At 65.2% G+C, this 21,460-nt stretch overlaps 1 protein-coding gene across 9 annotated transcripts in view; it reads left to right on the top strand.

Moving 5' to 3' along the window:
• The window catches only part of GSE1 (Gse1 coiled-coil protein), a 410,683-nt gene that overhangs the window by 371,661 nt on the left and 17,562 nt on the right, over positions 1-21,460 (top strand). For 6 of the 9 annotated variants that reach the window (XM_028501756.2, XM_036012299.1, XM_036012300.1 and 3 more), the window contains 5 exons: positions 3,108-3,326; positions 14,595-14,794; positions 19,797-19,969; positions 20,358-20,555; positions 21,193-21,387. In XM_028501756.2, the coding sequence (XP_028357557.1) occupies positions 3,108-3,326; positions 14,595-14,794; positions 19,797-19,969; positions 20,358-20,555; positions 21,193-21,387 (985 nt within the window). The remainder of the gene's footprint in view (positions 1-3,107; positions 3,327-14,594; positions 14,795-19,796; positions 19,970-20,357; positions 20,556-21,192; positions 21,388-21,460) is intronic. The other 3 variants (XM_028501757.2, XM_036012304.1, XM_036012305.1) reach the window with 1 other exon arrangement.

The raw sequence follows: 21,460 nt of genomic DNA on the forward strand, positions 1-21,460 counted from the left end.
CCCGAGGCCAGGAGGAGGGGGCCCAGCTGCGTGGTGGCTGCTGCGGCCTCTCCTCCGGTTTTCCTGGAGAGGTGACCCGAGGATCTGTGTGACCTCTGAGGACTGCTGAGGTGGCCCCTGGGTGAGGGATCCCTGGGGCTCCTCCAAGCACACCCCCTCTGCCACGTCGCCCCTTGTAGTGATGCCTTCCTCCGAGCACCTGGTCAGGTGCTCACTCATGCCCTGCCTGGGGCTCAGCAGGGACAGGCTTTCATCTCACGCCACTTAGTATCTCTAGACAACCCCCCAGTCCACCCACTGAGTGGGCACCGAGCAGGACCCTGAGAACCGGTGGGCTGCCCACGTCTGCTCTTGTGGGGGGGGCACACCCTCGGTGTCCCCTGTGGGCAATAGGACGAGCGCTCTGGTCCCTTCCATCCTGGGGTGTCCTGTGTGCCAGCCCACGCCAGCTGCCACTGCTGACCCCTCAGGGACGTGGGACTGGCCCTCTGCCCAAGGTGTACATGCCAAGCTGGGCCTGGCTGTCCCCAGGCCTGGGGAAAGCCACAGCGGGGAGAGGGCTCTTGGGCAGGGAGCTGGGGTGCCCACCCCAAGCGGTGCATAGCCTGCTGACGCCACCTCCCTCAAAGCCTCAGAGCAGGAGACACGAATCAGCAGCTTCTGCCCTGACCTGCTGAGCCTGACCCGTGTGGCCTCAGCCAGCCCCTCAGCCTTGTGGACCCAGGACGGTGGTTTCACCCCCGTTGGCTGGTGGACCGTTTAGTAACTCCTGGCCCCTGGTGTGTGCGTGCCCTGCTCTGAAGCCCCACACGTAAAAGGTAGCTCCTTGAACCCTGTTGGGATTGACCTCGGTGAGGTAGACGTCCCTCCATCTCCGTTTTACAGTCCGGGAGACTGCGGCCCGGAGAGGGGGAAGGACTTGCCCAAGTCACACGGCCGGAGGCTGCAGAGCCAGATAAAGCCCCAGGTGCCTGGCAGCTGAGTCAGTGCTGAGCTCTCACCTCCAGGCCCCTGCTTTCTGCTCCCTCCCGGCCTTGGTGCGCCTCCCATCCTGTCTGCTCGCTGTCCTTGGGTTGGGGAGGGGTTGCAGGGGGGGCACTGAAGGCAGCCTGGGGCCAAGCTTCCGGAGCCCGTTGTCCCTAGTGCTCAACGGTCCCTGAGTGGCTGGCTGGGTGCCGGCTGGGCTGAGAAAGGACTCTTGTCAGAAACCTGCGCTTTCTGGCTGCTGGGAGACCCCAGGGGTCAACCTGGGGTCAGTCTGGGCCACTCAGTGGGGCTGCCGCCGCGGGCGCTGCTGTCCACGTGACCTGCCGGCAGCTGGGAGGCCAGCCTGCTGGCTGTGGGCGCGGGGGCTCTTGTGGGGGTCCTTTGTTTCCGAGGTACAAGCCCTCACCCAAAAGAATGGCGTTCCCTTGAGATCGCGCCTGCCTCAATGTTGTCTTTTATGCATCAGCGCCCCCCCCCCCCCCCCCCGCCTGCCTGTGCCCCCAAGATTCCTGTTCCTGCTCAGCAGGAGACTGATGGCCTGGCTCTGTCTCTGTGGAGCTGGGGCCTAGGACATGTGGGGCAGGGGGGCAGGTGGCTTCTCATGTCTGGTTCTGGGGGCAGCGGACGGCGGGTCTCGGGGGCCTGCCCCATTGGGGTCCCCTGTGCTCATCGGCCGTGAGGGGACGGGTATGGATGCAGGTTCCAATCAGACTGGTTTGAGCTTGGCGCAGCTTACCGCCGTGGTGAGGCAGGCCGTGGGGGGTGGGTCTCGCTCCCATGTTCCCGTCCTGTTGTGTCCTCGGACTGTGATGGTGCACCTCCCTCCCCCATGAATCCAGGGACCCCTCCCCAGATGCTGCCACCGAGTTCCCAGGTCTCCATCTGTGGGTTTGGAAGGTAATTTGCTCCTCCCTGACGTGACCTGTCACCCTGGTCAGCCTTGAGGCCGTTGGCCTGACTTAATCCCCTGGGACACAGCTCAGAGAGGGAGCAGGTCGCCCTGGGCAGGCAGCCCCGGGAGGGCAGGTGGTGTTCTTGGGAAACTTATTTACGGCCCTCTCTCTGTCTCTGCCTCTGCCCAGACAGAGCTGGGCCTTTATCGATCTGGCCTGCAGGGCAGCGGGGCGTTCAGCCTCCTCCCTGACACTTGAATGGGGCTGGAAAGGCTGGGGGCTCTTAGGTGGCCAAGTCCTCCTGCAGGGAGTCTGATGTCACCCTGCTGGATGACAGCTGCTTGGCCAGCGTGGCCTGACCCTAGCCCCAGTGGGGAGGACATTTCCCCATGGACGGCGGTTAGATTTACAGTACTGAACCTTCAGCCTCTCCAGGCAGGGCCTGTGCCTGGTGCAAGAACCACAGTGGGGTCTGGCTGCTGTGTCCTGCCCCCTGCTTCTCCCTCAGCTGCTGATGCGGCCCCGTCCTCTGCAGGTTGTTGTCTGAGGCCCCTTCTCAGCTGGAGACCATCGGGGTCCCTGGGTGGCTCTGGGACTCAGGAGGGCGTGGTGGTGACAGGCAGGGTCTGCAGGCCAGCCTGCTTAGTAGGTCAGATGCCGGGTCCGCACAGTCGGCGCTTCCGTTTCCATTTCTCCATTTGGGGACAGTACTATGCCTGCCTCACTGGTGTTGTGCCGGAGGCCTGGCAGAACCCTCCTCACCGTGCAGGGCTGGCCTGCGTGTCTTCACTACGGTCGTTAGTTGGGTCCTTTTCCTTTCTGCAGGCATTCTTCTCTGTGTTGTCAGAGGGCTGGCCCCACCCCTTGCCTCAGCCTCCCTCCCGGAGGCCCAGCAAGGGGCGATTCCTGATGCTGTTGGGTTCTCTGGGGCTGAGCCCTCGGGCTTCTGGAATCACTGGGCTCCAGGGCGTACCGTGCTCTTTAATTATAGATCCAGAGGGTGGGGGTGTGCCTGGACCCTCAGGGGCTCTGGCTGGACTCTGGGTTCGAGGCCCGCTCTCTCTGCAGCGCTGGCTCTGTCTGCTTCGCCTGCCTATTCTCTGGGGTCACGTGGGCTCCTGCTCCCTGCATGCCACCTGCTGGCCAGACCCCCGAGCCCCCGGACCCTGCTCTGGTGCTGGCCTCCTGCTCTCTGGGTGACCTCTGGTTCTTCTCTTCCTGTTTCAGGCATGAGCCATGAGCCCAAGTCCCCTTCACTAGGAATGCTTTCCACCGCGACCAGGACCACCGCCACCGTCAACCCCCTCACCCCCTCACCGCTCAATGGCGCCCTGGTGCCCAGTGGCAGCCCCGCCACCAGCAGTGCACTGTCGGCCCAGGCCGCGCCGTCCTCCAGCTTTGCCGCTGCACTGCGCAAGCTCGCCAAACAGGCGGAGGAGCCCAGAGGTAAGAGGCGCCCACCAGGCCACAGCCGAGGGAGGGAGAGGAGCCCCCCGCCTTCCCACCAGACAGACCTCTCAAGTCCTGGGAGGACAGTGGGCAGCCCAGGAAGCAGCTGGTCCCCCACAAGCGGAGCCGGGGCTCCAGTCTACTCTTGGTTTCCTTGTGCCGGTTCTGTCTGGTGGGGGCAGCACCGTGAGGTCTAGGCCCTCCAGACCCCGCCCAGTCCCCCGAGCCTACCCAGCCACGGGCACCTCTGCTTGGCTTCTGCTTCCGCTCTGTCCCCCTTCTCTGTCCTTCCTTGGCTGCAGAAGCCACCTTGGGGGCATCAGCAGCTGGGATGTGCGCCCGGCGGCCCAGGCTGAGGCAGGTGGACGTGCTGGGCCACCGGAGCCTTGAGTGGCTGCAGGGGGGGTGCCGCGCCCTGACCTCTCTCCACGGAGCCCCTGGGCTGCTCCTGGGGAGCCCGTGCCCCAGGTCACCTGTTCCCAGAGAGCCCAGTGGCTCCAGGCTCTGGCACCCCTTTCAGACGTGCCAACGAACGGTCTCTGGAAACTCGAGTGACCCTGGAGCAGGAGTTTCTGGGGCAGCTCAGCCCACCAGGTTCTAACTCCCTGAGGCAGGAATTGGCTTGGTGGTGTGGGCAGAAGTTGGTGTCCCCCAGAGGTTCAGAGCCCTGGCTCCTGGTGTCTCGGCAGTGGCCTGCTGCGTGGCGTGGGGACATGCTGTGTGGCGTGGGTCAAATGCCAGTCCTCTTGGAGCTTCAGTCTTCTCATTTGTACCGTGAGGCGCTCTGTGCCCCTGGCTGCAGGCCTTGCCCGGGGTGACTGTCCAGCTGCCTGTGTGTGTGCCGGTCAGGGGCCGCTGGTTCGGTGGGGGGTGGGGCCGTTCTCAGCCCAGCTGCCAGGAGACCCAGGCCCGTGTGGAGTCTGGCTGGCGCAGGCCTCTTCGGTGCCCTCTGGACTTGCTGCCAGGAGGCAGGGGTGGGGCAGCATCTGAGGCAGAGAAAGTGGGCGCAGTGGTGCCGCTGCCTGTCATCCACCTCACCCCGAAGGTCCGAGGCTCGGCATCGGGGTTCCTGGGCCCTTGGGAGCGCCCTGAAAACACGTGTGTGGGGAAAGGAGCTGCGTCGGGTTTTACGGGATCCGCGGTGGGACGGACATGCGCCCTGACTGGAGTGTACTGGGGGCCTCCCGACTCAGTCTCGCCTCTCCCCAGGCCCTTTCTGCTGCCTGGTATTGGACGGGGGAGGAAGCATGAGGGGAGTGAGCTTAGAGTTGATGGGCAGGGTGGCACTGGCCCGCGAGGGAGGGAGGACCGCCGGGGCCTGTTTTCACGTCCGCCCACCGCGGGCTCTTCTGTCCTCACGGGCAGTATGGCTGCCAGCAGACCTTCCACGTCCCTGTGCGCACACCCCTCCTCACCCTCCATGCCTGCCTGGGGACAGCATGGCCACGTCTGAGCCACAGGCTGCAGGAGCCCCGCCAGAGCCGAGAGGCCCAGCTGCCTGGGGCCACATGCACCTCACAGCTGGAGCGCAGATGCGCAGAGCAGGCCCCCAACCAAGCCCCAGACCACGGAGCCCTGACGGGCTGCAGCGCGTCCCGGGAGCAGCGCCCCCTGGGAACCTGAGGTGCAGTCGAGGCTTGGGGGGTCTCAGACCTCAGAGTTAGCAGAAGCCCCTGGGGGGGATTTGCCCAGCAGCTCCCTGCTTGGGCTGTCTTCTCTAAGAGTGTTGCAGAAGGCAAAGGAACAGGGCTGGCGTGGCTTTCAGAGCTGCATCTGTCGGCCCGTGGGAGGGTGCTGGTTCCGCCTGGGCTGAGTCGCCCCGAGTGTCAGGGCTTCACCAGGCAGCTGCGGCCACTCCCAGTCCCTGGGCTCCAGTCATGGAGCGACACCCACATCTGCAGAGGGTTCGGCACTGAAGGGCACGTGTCCCTCCTTGCCAAGGCAGGCGGTGGAGAGGCCCGCAGACGTGGGCCCACGTGCGGGCTGCGGGCGCAGAGCAGGCGCTGCCTGGACAGCCCTTTGTCTCCTCCCCAGGGCCCCAGGCTGGCCCAGCGTCGGGCTGGGGTGAGGGGCCGATGGCGGCCAGTGGGCGGGGGGCTGCTAGGCCTCCCTGGCTGGGAACAGAGTGTGCTGCTGGCCCCGGTGCTTCGTGCGACACCCTGGGAAGTGTCGGGGGAGCGGGGAGAGGGCTGAGCCACTCTGGTCTGAGCTCTTACTGTGTCGCAATGTGGTGTCTGCCAGTGGCCTCCGGAGGTTATCCGCCACCTCCTGCCGAGAAAGCCGAGGTCGGGGGACTGAGTGTTCGTGGACCGTGGACTCAGCAGTATTTGGACTCTGGGAGGCCCTGCTTCTCAGGTTCCGCTGTGGCAGCCACAAGCAAAGTGTGAGTTTGAAGCCGTCGCTGTGAGCTCCGTTTGCGATTCTCCAGCAGGTCAGCCCCAGTCGGGCCTTGGTCTGAGGAAGTGAGACGCAGAGTGCCCTCTGGGTCACACCCTGTGCCTGGTCCCCGTGTTTCCTGCTGGATCACCCTAGCTCTGACCTCGGTGTCTCCATCTGCAGAACTGGCTGACAGCCCAAGCTGGCCCGTTGTACAGCTGGAGAAACTGAGGCTCAGAGAGCTCAGATCATGAGCTAAGGTCACACAGCTGGCGAGGATGTACCCCTTGCCCCTTGCTCTGCTGCTTAGGGCTCTCCAGGTGGCCTTGGAGGGCAGGAGGGAGGGAGGACCACAGCCTGAGTGGATGACTGCCGTGGGGGTGGGCCCCTGTTGCCCCCGGTGCCCGCTGCAGAGGTTCCGGGCCCACTCAGTGGTCTCTGCCTTGCTGGAGGTTGTAGGGGAGATGCTCGTGTAGCCTCTGGAAGCCTGGGGCAGTTAATTTTTTAGATCACATGCCGTAAAATTCACCCTTTTGAGGAGAAGAATTCAGTGTGGGTTTTTTGGGTTTTTTTTCATGCATTCAGAGTTGCGCAATCATCACCACTAATTCCAGAACGTTTTTGTCATCCCCCAAAGAAGAAACCAGGACCCACGAGCCATCGTTTCCCACCCCATGTCCCGGCCCCGGCCCCCCGCTCGCGTGCTGTGCTGGAGGGTTTCCCTCTGTGGAGCCGCGCAGCATCTGTGGCTGCCTTCCCGTGCTCAGCCTGGCGTGGCCGGGCCCCTCTGGGGCGCAGCGCAGCACCTCAGGGCTCCATTCCTGCTGGGGCCTCGACAGCCGTGCGGCCAGACGGCGCTGGACCCCCACTCCCGGGCCTCAGGGGGTGCCCGCCCCAGGGGCACTCCCCTCCCCAGTCATGGTAGTGACAGTTCAGTGAGCACGTGCTGTGCGCGGCCCTGGCCTCTGTTCTCTGCCCGCTTTGCTGGCGGGCAACCCTGAGCACCAGGCCCCATGTCAGAAGCCCCGGAGGGGAAGGTTGGCAGCTCCCGGACACTGTAGCCTGCGGTTCCCCCACCAGGGCCAGGCCTCCTCTCTCAGAAGGGCCCCCCTCCCCCACCAACGACTGGGTGAAGGGCCTGAGGTGGCCCAGGACCAGCTCCCAGCAGCCCCCTCCTCATGGGCAGAGCTGCCGCCTGGAGCCAGCGCAGCTTCCAGACCTGCCCTGGGAGGCGCTGGGAGAGGGAGGCTGCAGGCCCCTCGCCCTTCTGCCCGTTCTTCTGCCCCTTTTGCCCCTTTGCCCCACCCCCACAGACCCCTGGGAGAGCTGCGCCAACTGAGGCTTCGTCAGCCACTGGCTGCCGGAGTGAGCGCCTGTCCTTGCCTAGGGTGCATCTGGGTCACCGTGGACCCTCTCCACTGCACCCCTGCACCCCTCCCCCCCTCCCCTGCTCCCTTGCTGTGGGAGTGGCGTCTTATTTTGAGCCAGGAACACTGAGCCTTCCCTCTGCTTCCCGAGCTAATTCTCTCCTCACGTCATGTCCCGAGGGTGCCGTTTAAAAATCCAGTTCAGAGGCAGTAACTGCTGGGCCCTGCGTCTCCCCGCCACCCCCCCGCCCCTCCCCTGGGAGAGAGGCTGTGGAGGGAGGTGTCAGCCCTCGGTGGGGATTTCTCCTTCCCGAGGCTCCGAGTGCACATTCCTTCCACTGCTGCGAAACCGGCCTGCTCAGTCCCCTGTGGCCAGTGCAGCCTGGCGTCCAGCCCCTGGAGGCTGGTTGCCCCTGGGGGAGGTGACCCTCCACCCACCTAGGAAAGGCTAATCAGTTGAGCACTAGGGGTTCTGGTTCACGTTCTGGTTGTGACCCTGGCCACGCCTTCCCTCTGAGCTTCTGTCTCCCCTCAGGGTGGGGGTAGCACCTGGGCCTGGTAGATTTGGCTGCTTGCGGGAGAACATGCTAGCTCCAGGCGTTGCAGCTGTGTGCCCTGACTGAGGGCCACTGAGGCCGTCACGTCCCCTCTGCCCTGACTACCGCCACCCCTCCCCCACCCACCACAAACACCACCACCATCTGCTCTGCCCCGCCGCCTCCCATCCCAAGCAGCCCAGCCAGGGGCTTGAGGGGCCCTCACAGGGACGGGGGCGGCCTGGGAAGGCAAGTACCTCCTGAGTGGGGCACTCGAGGGCACTGCAGCTGCGTGCCAGACCTCGGGGTGGCCGAACTGGAGCGGGGCCGTCTGGGCTGTAGGACGGCCGCCCGTGCCTACCGTGGGGGGCACGTCCAGGCCCAGAGTGGCCTCTCTTTGTCACCAGGTCCCTGTGTTTACTCCTTGGAAGAAAGGGAGTGACCAGGCCCACGCCACACAGAGTCTTGGGCCACACGTCTGGGTCTGACCTCAGTGCACCTAGGAGACCCTCTGAGTGACAGGCCAGGGGGCTCCATCTTGAACCGAGGTGTCACATGAGCTGCGCCCCTGGCATCTGTCATCAGCTGGTGGATCCAGTCCCTCATTACCCCGGTCACCAAAATGGTGTCCCCCCGGGCTACGCCACCTTTCCTCTGCCTTGGAAGCTGCTGGGCCAGCTCCAGCCCTGGCCTGGCCTTCCCTCCCCACCAGTCCCGCCACCAGCACCTCTTCTGGACAGACACTTCCCCCCCCCCCCCCCCCCCCGCAACTAGGGAATGAGTCTCAGCTGAGGAGTCCCAAGACCTGCTGTCACAGGTCGTGACCCCTCTGAGCCTCCCAGTCCCCTCCAGGCCTGGCAGGGCACGCCGGGTATCCCCAGGTCACCCCGTGGGCTTGCAGGTGCCGGCTGAGTGGCTGAGCGGGGGTGTGAGACGGCCTCATTCGTGCTCATGCCGGCCTGGCCCTGCTGGGGTCTGACAGCCGCTCGCCTCGCCCCGGGAGCCTCCTTAGCCTGACCCTGCCCATCTGCCCCCCACAGAGGGCAGGTCTGGTAGCCCGTGTCCCCGCCGTCCCCGAGCGTGACAGGGCAGGGGCTGCTGCCAGGCGGCGGCTCTCACAAGCTGTGTGGCAATCTGCTCGCCTCCGCGCCACAGCAGGCGCCTCCCGTGGGGCCGCAGTGGCCGTCTGCTGGGGGCGGGGCTGCAGAGCTGAGAGCCTGCCGTGTCCTCGCTGCCGGGGAGGGGGACAGGGGACATGCTCGGGATTCCCAGGGCCCTGCCACCCCCACTGCGGGGGGCACATCGGACCCATCCTAACTCTGATCTGCTCCCGTCCCTGCATGCGCCGCCTGCCTCTCCCAGAGGCCGACAACCACACCACGTGTTTCCTCTACCCGTGGGTGGGCCAGGGGCTCGGCTGTGCAGGCCAGTTCGGCCTCCTCGGGCAGCTGTGGCCTGGGGGCTGGACGAGGTGGGGGGGAGTGAGGGTGGGCTCTGAAGCCTTGTTGGCCCGTTCAAGGCCCATGTCCGGTCCTCCCAGCAGAGGGTGCTGGGCACATGACGGTGCCCTCCTGCGCCCTGTGGGACGGCCTCACAGCCTCGCCAAGCTGGCATCTGTGCAGAGCCCAGGACCATTTTTGTCGCCTGTGGAACAACCAAGCTCCCTGGTTTTATTTGGATCTGACACAAGGAGGATGACGAGGGTGGCAGTGGTGGCAGCTGGACTTGAATTTCTAGCCCTCGTTCAGGTCCAGAGCCCTGAACACCAGGTCCCCAGCCAGCTTCCTTCCCCAGCGTCTGTTGGCTGCCTGCCTCGTCTTGTCACTGGCTTTGCAGGCGGGTCTGGTTACCGAGGTCCCATCCCTGCATCCTAGGGAGGCTGGGGAGCGTCCCTCCCGCTGTTTCAGTTTGGAGGTGTGACCCTGCCTGCCAGCGCACCCCCCACGAAACGTCCTGGGCGAGGGCGGGACTCTCCTGTTCTGCTGCCGCCTGAAATCTGCCTCCGTCAAAGACAGCGACAAAACACACGGAGGGAGGAGAGAAGCCGCCTGGCGCTCTTGCTGTGTGTGTGTGTGTGTGTGTCAGCCGTGCGGCTGGCGGGCTTGGCGAGGCGGCGTCTCCTTGTGGGTGTCTGTAGCCCCATCTGTCTCTGTGCAGGTGTGAGCTCCCCCCGGGGGCGCCCTTCGAGCCTCTCCCTTCTCTTCCGTCCGCCAGGCTGGGATTCCGGGGGGAGACAGGCACACGTGCCTGGGGGCGGAGCCCTGGGCAGGACAGAGGGAAGGTGGGTTGGGCGGGGTGGAAGTGACCAGAGCCGTGGGCCGGTGGGCAGTACCCAGCCCTGGCTATTCAGAGCGCCAGGCCTCCCCTGTCCTCTTCCTCGCCCCCACCTCCCCCTGCAGTGCACCCCTTTTGGATGCTTGTGCACCCTAGCACAGCGACACTGCCCCTCAGTCGGGGGCCTGCTGCCCTTCTCCGTCTTCATCAACTAGTCGTCCGTCCCTGGAAATGCACTTGGTAATGAAGACCTGCTTCTCGCCCTTGCTGGGTTGGGTTTGGTGGCAGTCACAGGACAGTAAGTCAGGCCAGGAGCGTGCTGGTGGCCGTGGAGTGGGGCAGGGACTCTGTCCCCGACCTCCACCCTGTGGAGAAGCTCCTGCTGGCCGGCAGGAGGGAGAGGCCCTGAAGTCTTCCAGCAGGTTCTTCCTGGACTTCAGCCGGGCCCGGGGCGGCTGTGCTTGTGCCCCGTGCCCGGCCGTCCCCGCTGGGCTGGGCCTGCTGTGAGTCCAGAAGGTCTCCCAGCTCGTTTGCTCCACCGTGTGCCTTCGAGGGGACCTCCGTCTCCCTGCCCCATGGGCTTCCGTTCCCACCAGGCACAGGTTGGGTTTTTATTTCAGGGTCCACTGGCCCCGTTCCCTTGGGGACCTTTCAGGGAGAGGAGGCAGGACCAAAACTGGGGCAGTCGAGCTGGGAGGCTTCCTGCGGGTGCTGCAGCTGCCCCGGGCCTCGTGTGCAAAGGGGGCAGGACTCAGCAGCCAGGCCCCTGTCCACATCCAGGTGGCGTGCGTCTGCCAGGCCCGGATTCCCGAGCCCTGGTTGGAAATGGGGGCAGCAGAGGAGCAGCCCGGAGAGATGCAGGGCTTGCGGGAGGCTGTGTCTCCCAGCGGGACCGCTGTGCACACCAGGCCTAGGGTTCACTCAGACACCAGCCAGAGTCCTGGGGCCCCCGGGCTGTGACAGCCTGACAGAATTCTCACTGTGTAAGGTTGCCCCAGACACCAGTTCAGGATGGCCTGGGGCCCAACCACGGCCGAAGAAGGGAGAGCGGGGTGGGGGCCGGCAAGTGGAGCAGAGGGTCCTCCTGCTCACCGCCCGGCGCCGGGCTCAGGCTGCCACCCGCACCGGGGCAGAGCTCCGCCGGAGCTGCCTCCTGCTGGCACCCAGCAGAGCTGTGACGTGCTGCCCCGCCAGCCCCGCGTGGCTCTCAGGATGATGGCCCGAGCGAGGGTCCCTTTTCAGAGCAGTGCTTCAGATGGTCACACGTTCTGCTGTGTCCTCCCTCTGTCACCCCTCTGAGCCGAGCAGCCCCGCTCAGCTCAGGGTCAGGCCCTGCGCACTCCGCAGCGTCCCTCCCGGGCGAGGGGGGCGTGGGGGTCCTGTCATGACCCAGCCCTCTCTGTTCCGGGCGTGAGGCCGGTGCTCAGTCTTCGTTGACGGGGCTGGTTAAGTGCACAGACCCGAGCTGCTGGGGCTGCTGCAGGATTGTAGTTTCTGTTTTCAGGCCTCACGCCCCCTCCCCCACGCCAGCTTTGGGGTCTCAGCTGTTAATTACGTGTGCCCAGGTGGCCACGGGCGCTAATCCCCGAGGTCAGACAACAGAGGTGACACTGAGCACTCTGCCTCCTGTCATCTCCAGCCTGCATGCCTCCAGTTAATGACAGTGAGCACGGCCCGGCCGGCGCCGCAGCCGCAGCCGCCACCTCCGAACGAGGGTCGCTAATTGGCGGGTGCGTGGTCAGGGATCGATGGGGCGCTCTGGCTGGCGGCTGGCGGCCCGGCTCCGCAGGATTAGGAGTTAATTGTGGATGGCCTCCCAGGTGGTCCCCCCCTCCCAGCCCCACCCTGAGCTCCCTCATTCTTAGAAAGGAGGCTGACGTAGAGACTAGAGACGGGGGTGGTGTGGGGGGAGGGAGAGCGGGGCTGTCAGGTGCTCCTGTCCCCAAGGCCTGGAAGTCGGTGCAGGATGGGGCCAAAGGTGTCTACTCTCATCCTCCCCGAGTCCTAGAGGACCAGAGCCCACCTGGCCTTTGACCCCAACCTGGCCCCTGGCAGCTGCAGCCTCTGCCTTGAAGAATAGGGGCCCTGGGTATCTGTGCTTTAGTTCTTTAGTTTTTTGGCTCCAGACCGTGAATATCCACCCTCCCTCCACTCACAGGCAGTTTAGACAGGGCCATGCAGCGTGCAACCTGGGCACACAGTAGGTCCTTTCAGTCAGCCAAGCATTCGAGGCTGAGTGACGTGAGCTTTATGAGCGGTGGCTGCATCACCACCACTCACAGCAGCCACGAGGTGACACACCCAACCGCCCGTCAGTGACGATGGGCAAGCTGGGTGGTCCCTTTCTGCAGTGGAGTGTCACTCAGCCGTGCGAGAAATGCAGTCTGATGTGCGCCACGACGTGCACGCGCCATAAACACATCACGCTGAGCGAAAGCAGCCAGCCACAAAAGGCTGCGCACCGTGTGGTTCCACTGACACGGAGTGCCCGGAATAGGTAAATCCGTGGAGACAGAAAGCAGACTGCTGATCGCCAGGGGCTGGGGGTGCTAGTGGGTGTGGGGCTTCTTTCTGGGGCGTAGAGCACGTTCTGAACTGACTGGTGGTGGTTGCAGGTGTGAACGTACTGAACTCTGCTGAGTCTCGGACGATGGGCGCGGTCTGTGGTGTGGGCACCGCATCTCAGTAAAGACACCACAAACCAGAGGGAGATCGGCAGCAATTTCACGGCAATTCCTTTTTGAAAGAGAAAGATCCCTGCGTATTTTTCCCCCCAAATATTTAAAATGGGCTTTTTATCAGAATCTGAGTTCCTCCAGAAAAGTGCACGGACCATAAGCACCCAGCGGGATGGGTTTGCAGAGTGAACCCCCAGATCTGGAAGCAGAGCGAGGCCCCCACCCCCCACGGGTGCCCCCAGCAGGCACAACTGCCTGGATTCTGCCTCCGTGCCTGCATTTTCGGCTTTCTCCACTCGGGGGTGGTGTGGCTCTCCACACGCCTGAGGCTCTGCTGCCTCTCGCCCCGCCTCGTGCCATCCTGAGACCACGCAGGCTCTGTCCGTCTAGCTGCCTGTGTGCCTCGAGGTAGTTTCAGGTCCGTGGCTACTGGGGCCCCGGACGGTGACTTCGGTGGACGCCAGCCCTGTTGTGCTGGGTACAAACCCAGGAGCAAGGGCGCCAGGCCAGGCCCTGGGCAGATGGCAGAGCTGCACAGACCTGGTGGGGGGGTGGGGGTGGCCTGGGTGCCCCAGCTCCCCATCAGGGTTTCCCTCCATCAGCTTGTTGGAGTGCACGACAGCCCACCGCGCCCCCGGCGCTGCTGGGTCAGTGCCAGCCAGCACCGCTCCCCCTGTGGTTCTGCAGCTGACTTCCTGGCGGGCCTCACCGACGTGGGCGGCCCGTCTGTTCTGGAACTTGGAGGCGTCCCCCCCGGGAAGGCAGGCCAGTCACGTCGTCCTCTGTGGGCTGTCCTCCAGGGTGATGGCGCCTGACCTGGAGGCTGGGATCTAGACCCCAGTGCTCAGTTCCAGGGGTTTGCCCGACCCACTGGGGGGTCGCAGAATTCTAGGACGGTCGGCTGGTCCGTTTGGAAAACCAGGACAGCTCCCCTCCCCCTATGCGATTCCTCACTGCCCACCTGGCTGGGCACTGGGCACTGAGCTGGGAGGTAGGAGCTGGGGGTGAGGGGCCCCGGCCTCGTTCTTGGCGTTGCTGAGCAGAAGGCGCCACTGCCCAGCTCTTGGGGCCCAGCCTGCGGGTCAGGTGGGGGCGGGGCTGCCCCGGCACGCACCGGGAGAGCCACGGAGGGGAGGCCAGCCGGAAGCACCTTGCTCAGGGCAGAGCTCTGCCCCTCTCGGGGCGGTGGGGTGGGGGGCTCCACATCAGGTCACTCTGCCTCCTGCTCGTGCCGCCAAGGCTGCGCTCGGCTGGCCGGGCTCCAGGTCAGAAAGAAGGAGGCGCGCGGTGGCGGGTCCTTCATCTCAGCGCCGCCCCACCGCTGAGGTTGTCTCGGAGCCCCCCTGAGGCCAGGGTTTTATTCAGCCATATGACAGTGGCCACTTGGTGGAGACAAGTGTCCCCGGGACAGACGCAAGCTCTGAGCAAAATTTGGGGAGGGTGCCTGGAAGCTGATGGAGTCCTCCTTCCAGAAGGGGAGGCTGTTGGTGCCTGCTCCCCCACCTGCCAGGGCTGAGCAGCCCTCACTGCGGCTCCACCGGACATGGGGTGCCCGACCGTCCTCCCAGAGGGGTCGGCGGTTGCCTATTGAGTCCAGGAGTGAGACAGGGCGTCTCCTGGCCCCTACTTGGGACTGTCAGCAGCAGCCACCAAGGCTGGCACCCCAAGTCCGGACGAGAAGCGTTCACATGCCAGCTCTGACCACCCCTCCCGCCCCTGCTCCAGCCAGCAGAGCACGCAGCCACCCAGGCCCGGGGTCCCCCTGTGGCCGTGCCATCGGGCGGCCTGGACGCACAGGGCCGGCGGTGGGCAAGGACGTGCCCTTACCTGCCTGGTGCCTGGCACCACTGGTGGACTCTGCTGTGCTGTGATGTAGCCCGAGGGCTGCCTGCCTGGCCCTGGTGCTGCTTGCAGCTCTCAGGAGAGGTCTGGGTCTGTGTCTGCATCTGCATCTGCCTGTGGGGGGCCTCGAGCTGGGGTCAGGCACCGAGCTGTCTGAGTCCGCGGCTGAGTCTCTGTGTCCTTCTCTTGCAGGGTCTTCACTGAGCAGCGAGTCATCCCCCGTGTCCTCTCCAGCCACCAACCACAGCTCCCCCGCCAGCACACCTAAGCGGGTGCCCATGGGCCCCATCATTGTCCCCCCGGGGGGCCACAGTGTCCCCAGCACGCCCCCTGTGGTGACCATCGCCCCTACCAAGACTGTCAATGGCGTCTGGAGGAGCGAGAGCCGGCAGGTGAGTGCCCGGGGCGCTTGGTGGAGCTAGATGTGGCCACAAGTCACAGATGCGGGCAGGGTGGCCTTCCGTAGGGGGGAGGACTGGATTTGGGGTTCAAATTCCTCCTGCCCAAACTTGTGCTCTTCTGAGCCTTTGTCTTCTCTGCAAAGTGAGGGGACAGCAGCACCTACTGGGAGGTCCGTGCACAGTAAGTGCCTCCGTGGGCCTGGCGAGCACTGCAGGCCGCGCTCACCCGGTACGTCTCCTCGTGGCTCTGGAGGCCGGCGGCCTGAGGTCCGGGTGCCAGCGGTCCAGTTCCCCTCAGGCCCCTCTCTGAGGCCCACAGACGGCTGTCTCCTCCTCCCTGTGCCCTCACGTGGTCTCCCCTCTGCACCTGTGTCCCCGCCGCCGCTGATACGGACACCGGTCACACTGGGTCAGGGCCCACCCTCGCGGCTCCACTAGGCACCTCTGTAAAGGCCCTGTCTCCAAACAAAGTCACGGTCTGAGGTCCTGGGGGCTGGGGCTTGGATGTGAATCAGGGGGACGTATGGATATGGTTCAGCCCAGAACCCCACAGAAAGGGCTCCAAGTGGTATGTGCACGTCACAAGCACTTAATATAAATGGTAGCTGCTGTTATTGCCTATTGCTGAGATGAGGAATTGAAAGAGGCAAAAGCCAGCCCTCTTTTTCATGTGCCATGTTTCTGTGCTTCTTTCCTGTTGACACCTGCTGAGGGGGCCCTGTGTGTGGCAGCCGCCAGTGCCCTGCCTGTGCAGAAGCAGCGGGGAGCCCTGGGAGCCGCCCTCCGCGCCGGCCCAGGGCTCCCCCCACACCTGGTACTCCCGGCCCAGAGGACCCCTCCTAATTAAGACACTGTCGCTGTTCTTCTCTCTTGGATTTTTCTGCCAAGTTCCCTGAGGGATAGCACCACTTGGAAATACTAATTAAACCACCAGGAAAGCGGGGGGCGGGGGGAGCCCCCACATCGCCCTGTCTCAGCTCTGCCCTGCTGGGGTGGGGGTTGGCATCAGCTTGACCACTCAGGTCTGTCTGGGTTCTGCCTTTGGGGGTGGCGTCCATCAGGCAGGTCCTAACCTAGGGTGACGGTCCCCGGTGCACCTTGGATTCTGGTGGGGATCCCTGGAAGCAGCTGTGGTGGCCTGGGTGTGGCCCTGACTTGACCCCCACGTTGGAGGTGACAAGCCCTCCTAGACTGTCACTCAGCCCAGCTCCCCCTTGTGCTTTCCCAGAAGCTGCTGCCTGGGCACCATCTGCTCTGCCCAGGGTACGGCTGGGAGAAGGGAGGGGCAGGACAGGGCCCAGCAGGCGGACTCCGGCCAGAGGGGTTTGGAGCAGCTGGAGCTGCCCCCAGTCCTGGTTTGAGGGAGGACAAGGGTCCGTTCCCCGAGTCTCCTGCCTCCAGAGGGGACCGTTGCCCCTCATTGTCAGCCACCTGGCAGTCAGCCTTGACCTCCGGGCCTAGCCACCTGGCTCAAACAGCTGCGCCTCCTTGGCTCTCCCCTGACTCACTCGGTCCCAGCGGTTTCTGAGTCCTGCTGTGCCCCTGGCTGGTGGTGGCTGCCTCAGTCCAAAACATCCTCTTTGCTCCCACCATGCAGGGGCTGCTGCTTCCCTACCCTCCAGGACCCAGGATGCCTTATAAACAGGCCTCCTCCCTCAGAAACACTGACTAGCCCCTACTCACCCCGAGAGAGGGCTGGGCCACAGATCTGCTCCAGCCATTGGTGGTGAATGAACACTGATGCCACCATGGGGGGCGGGAGGAGGGGAGCGGGATTAGCGGTTGATGTATGGCTCATCAGCTCAGCACAAAGGCTCAGTGGAGAATTTAATCCTCCTGGGGAGGGGAGCTCAGGGAGAGGCGTGAGGGCAGCAGAGGGGAGTCACTTCCTGAAGTGCTAGCCCAGGAATTGGGGGGGGGCCCTCCTGCGTGGTTGGGGGGGTGGGGGGGGCCTTCAGGGCCCCTTCTCCAGGGTCACCGAGATTTCCCAGGTAGTCGCAGCTTGGAAAAGACAGATGAAATGAAAAATAGTCTATTTTAAAGCTAACAGGGCATGTCCTGTCTGTCTGACTGGAAACCTCTCTAATCACCAGAGAATGAAGGATTTTCCTCCCTCCCCGCCTCCCCCTCGTTCGTCTTCCTTTCATCGCCACAGCTGCGCCCGCAGCCGTGCAGCCGCGGTGCGGGAATAAAAGGCTGCCCGCAGATGCTCCTCGGTGCGCGCCTGGCTGCTGGGGACAGCCGTGGGGGCCCCCGCCGGTGCTCTTGGGCTGCCTTGGGGTGGCTGGCCACACCTCTGGGGCCTGGCCCGGGTCGGGGTCTGCTGCCTGGTCCCCTCCCACCCTGGGCAGCCAGAGTGCGCCCTCCAAGCTGGGCTGACCTCATTCCCAGGTGCCTGTCACAAGCTTAGCAGGGCGCCAGCCAGACGAAAGCACGTGGGTCTGGCCCACTGAAACCCCTGCCTGCCGCCTCCCCCTCCACCTCCGGCCTCTCCTACTCCTTGCTTGTCTCAGCCAGGCTGGGACAAGGTGCCATCTGGCCCAGCTGCCCTTCAACAGGATTTTGTCCCCTCGAGGAGAGAAGGGGGCTCTACTTCACGGTGGCCCCAGTGAGGCCTGGGCCCCTGGAGCTGGTTGGTGTCGGCTGGGCACCTCCTGGAGACAGACGTTGCCTCGCACTCGGGCTGGCCGGCCCATGCCCGGCAGGGTGAGGGTGTGCGGGAGAACCTGCAAGCCCCCCGCTCCTGGAGGCAGCCCCTCAGCCGGCGGTATAGGGGGTGGGAGCATGGGCACGGGGACGACTCCAGGCCCCCTGCTGCACTGCTGTATGTGAACCCCCTCCCCCTGCTCCCCTGTTTCTCACCCGCCTCCCGGCTGCACCAGGGCGTCGTCCTTGACACTCCGAGCCGGGCTGCAGCTGGAAGCTGAGGCACAGGACAGGTGCGTAAGGGAGGAGCTGTGTCCCTAGGTGAGCCGGGAGCCCCCCTACTGCGCACGAGGGCAGCTGGGGGACACCGAGCCCCTGTGTAGAAGGCTCTGGGAAACGGGAGGCAGGAGTCCTGGGCTCCCAACTCTGACCCAGGGTGCTGGGGCCTGTGTGGGTCCCGTCCTTGACGCCCGCCGGCTGAGCGCCCCTTCTGGGAAAGGCAAATCGGAGTTCGTGAACCCGCGAGGACCTCTCGGTGAGGGGGGCCCTGCCAGCACACGGGAAGGGAACAGATGTTGCTGCTCATTAGAAATTCCAGTCAGCGGCCTGTCTCCTTCGATTAATTACCGCTGATGTGTCTCCGGGAGGACTGCGGCGGCGCGGCGGCTGCCTGGCCGGGGCCAGTTGGGCGACTGGAGCTGACGGGTGGACGGGGCCTTGGGGCCTTCTCTGTGCGCCTCGGCTGCCCCTTCAGAGGCCTGCCCCGCGGTGCCCCGTCCGAGGCGGCCGTGATCCGCCCCTCCCACCCACACGGGGAGTCAGGTCACCGGGCTCTGTCGCCCCCGCCTCCCGGCTCTGGAGAAGACAGTGGGCGGAGTGGGGAGGGCCGAGCGAGGCTGGAGGGGCAAGGAGCCAGGCGCCCCCTCAGGGGTCAGGCCCTCGGGCCCAGGTGTGCCACCAGGTGTCTCATGGTCATTCCTAGATGTGCTCCTCGGCCGCGTCTCCGCAAGATGTTCGGAGGGTTGTGACCCCACTCCTTTCCTGGTGCTTGGCATTTTGTGGCGCAGGGAACTCCACACCGTGGTCTTGGAGCAGACAGACTCAGGCTTCTGCCCTGGGAGCCCCGCCTGCTCTCTCCAAGCCCCGGCTGCTGTCTGAGCAGCAGCGGTCACACCCAACGTCAGTCGCACCCGACGTGGTGTAGATCGGCTCAGGGAAGGAGGGCCTCCCTGGGAAATGGCTCAGGAGTGCGTGGCCACAGCTCAGGGGAGGCCTGGAGCGGAGGCGAGGGTGGCTGTCGCAGTGATGGCGCCCTGCGGGATGGCGGTGCCTCCGAGCCCAGGGGAGAGCCCTGGCTGCTCTCAGTGCTGCTCCCTGGGCCGGCTTCGCGGCACCCTTTCAGCCCTACAGGTGACGAGAGCAGCCAGAGCCTTCCCATGGTGTGATTTCTTGGGGCTGGCCACTCCTGGGGGCGGGTGTGCAGAACATCCCTCCCTGTGGCTGGGGTGGCTCGCCTGCCCTCGGTCCTCGCAGGGGTCTCTGGCTCTCCCCACATGCCCTGGGCCAGCCCTGCTCTGGGTCCCTGGGCTCCCCTCCCCTCCCAGGCCCCAGGTCACTCCATCCAGGAGTCCGGGGCAGGTGGGGCTGCAGCCTGTAGCCGCCTCCCACTCAGTGTGCGTGAAGGTGTCCCCAGACAGGTCTGGCCAGTCGGGGCCCTGCAGCTGCCTGTTCCGGCTGGTGCCAGGGCCTCCCCAGGGGCTGGCTGCGATGTGGATTTCAGCTGTCAGCTCAGCGGGCTCAGTGGCCCCAGGGGGGTGCCCGTGCGCACCTGGAGACCAGTGAGCGAGGCCCTGTGGTTGTGGCGGGCCTGCTGCTGGGCAGAGCTCACTTCCTGAGGGGGCAGGGGTGCTGGGACCAGTGTCACCCAGCTCCTCAAGTTTGGGTTCAGAGCTAACGGGGGGCCTGTGGGAAGTCCGTGCTGTGTGGGGTGGGGCGTCCCTCCTCTCCGCCGTGTCCCCTCGTGGACACTGGGTACTTGTCTTGGTGACCCCAGTAATCCTCACGGGAGGCTCTGTCCTTCCCCATCGCACCAAGGAGGGCGCAGCCCCCAGGTGGGTTCCAGACCAGGTGCGTTCCTCACTGGGACCCGTGTTTCCCTTCTCGCCGTTCTGCCTCCAGCGCCACACGTGCTGCAGGCCTGGGCAGAAAGCTCTAAGGAGGGGACAGTACTGGAGCACGCACTAAACCTGAGGATTTTCGGTGAGGCTGGAGGACGAGTGGCCCACCCCGTCCTGGCTGGCGGCCCGCCCCGCCCCCACCCTGACCCACTGCGGTCTGTCGCCCACAGGACACCAGCTCTCGGGGCAGCAGCAGCGGTCGAGAACGCCTCATCGTGGAGCCCCCGCTGCCCCAGGAGAAGGCAGGGGGCCCGGCCATCCCCTCCCACCTGCTCAGCACCCCCTATCCCTTCGGCATCTCCCCCAGCTCAGTCGTGCAGGACTCCCGGTTCCCACCGCTCAAGTGAGTCTGCGGGCCGGGGGCTCGGGCGGGCACGTGGGTTCAGGGGCCAGGACCCAGTCCGTTTCCACACCAAGGGGGTGGCTGGCTCTCCCGTTGTGCCTGAACACCGGTCCTGGTCCCAGGGGTGAGGGGTCCCTCTGGGCTGCAGGTAGAGGCTCGTGCCTGCTGGTGAGGACAGCGAGGGCCAGGCAGGCGAGGAGCAGCAGCTGCCCACCCCTGCGCCCTGGGCCTCCTGCCAGCACTGGCGTCTCGTTAGTGAGAGCCGGAACCTGTCCCCAGAGACTCGTCCTTCCTAGGGAGGTGGCGGCAGGGGGAGCGTGGGGAGGCTGACTCATTTCCCAGCCTGGAGCGAGCGCTCCGCTCACCTGCCTCTCGCCCCTGCCCGCAGCCTGCAGCGGCCTGTGCACCACGTGGTGCCCCCCAGCACCGTGACCGAGGACTACCTGAGGAGCTTCCGGCCCTACCACACCACCGAGGACCTCCGCATGTCCTCCCTACCTCCCCTCGGCCTGGACCCTGCCACTGCCGCAGCCTACTATCACCCTGGTTACCTGGCCCCGCACCCCTTCCCCCACCCGGCCTTCAGGTGAGTCGTCCGAGAATAGCCCTCCCCACACCGTCCCTACTGAGTCACCAGGCTGTTACCCCACACGCCCTCGTGTTCAGGCACTGGTCTGCTCGTGGCAAAATGGAACCTGGCCAGGAATATGTTTCTCACGTCCTGGGGGCCAGACTTCCCCCTACCCTCTCGGATTAGCCTTTGGGGTTTGCCCTGGCAGGAATTCCCCTTGTCTGAGCTGTCATTTCCCCACTTCCTCCCTCTGCCGTTGGCCCCCCGGCTGCCCGAACTGTTCACGGAGCACCGGCTTTATGTAGAAGAGAGGGACTCCTTTCTGTGCAGCCGTCTGGCGCAAACGCGGCAGCCACTGCTCTGTGCAGAAGCTCCCCGAACCTGAACCTGAGCCTGACGGGGCTGCGGTTACGCTGCGGACCACGCTCACGTGGCCGCCAGTCTGGCCTGCAAAGGCCCCGGCCTGGCTGAGCCTCGAAGTGGCAGGCGAGGCCTCAGAGCCCCAGGCTGTTGGCATCTTGGGGCTTCTCTCCTCGAGGCGCTTTGGGCTGGCCGTGGACGTGACCTCAGCCAAGCTTTCATGGAGGCTGCAGGACCAGGTCCTGCCTTTTTCTGTGGCTTTGGTGTTCACTGGCCTGTCTTCTTGGCACAGGATGGATGACTCCTACTGCCTGTCCGCCCTGCGGTCCACCCCCTTCTACCCCATCCCCACGCCCGGCTCTCTGCCTCCGCTGCACCCGTCGGCCATGCATCTCCACCTCTCCGGGGTCCGCTACCCTCCCGAGCTGTCCCACTCGTCCCTGGCGGCGCTGCACTCAGAGCGGATGTCCAGCCTCAGCGCGGAGAGGTGAGTCATGTCCCGGGTCAGCATCCTGCGCTTTCCCGGCCCCCGTGGCCATGGAGAAAATCCTGGCTGGGCC

Source organism: Phyllostomus discolor, chromosome 12, assembly GCF_004126475.2.
Source record: "Phyllostomus discolor isolate MPI-MPIP mPhyDis1 chromosome 12, mPhyDis1.pri.v3, whole genome shotgun sequence".
Taxonomy (NCBI): domain Eukaryota; kingdom Metazoa; phylum Chordata; class Mammalia; order Chiroptera; family Phyllostomidae; genus Phyllostomus; species Phyllostomus discolor.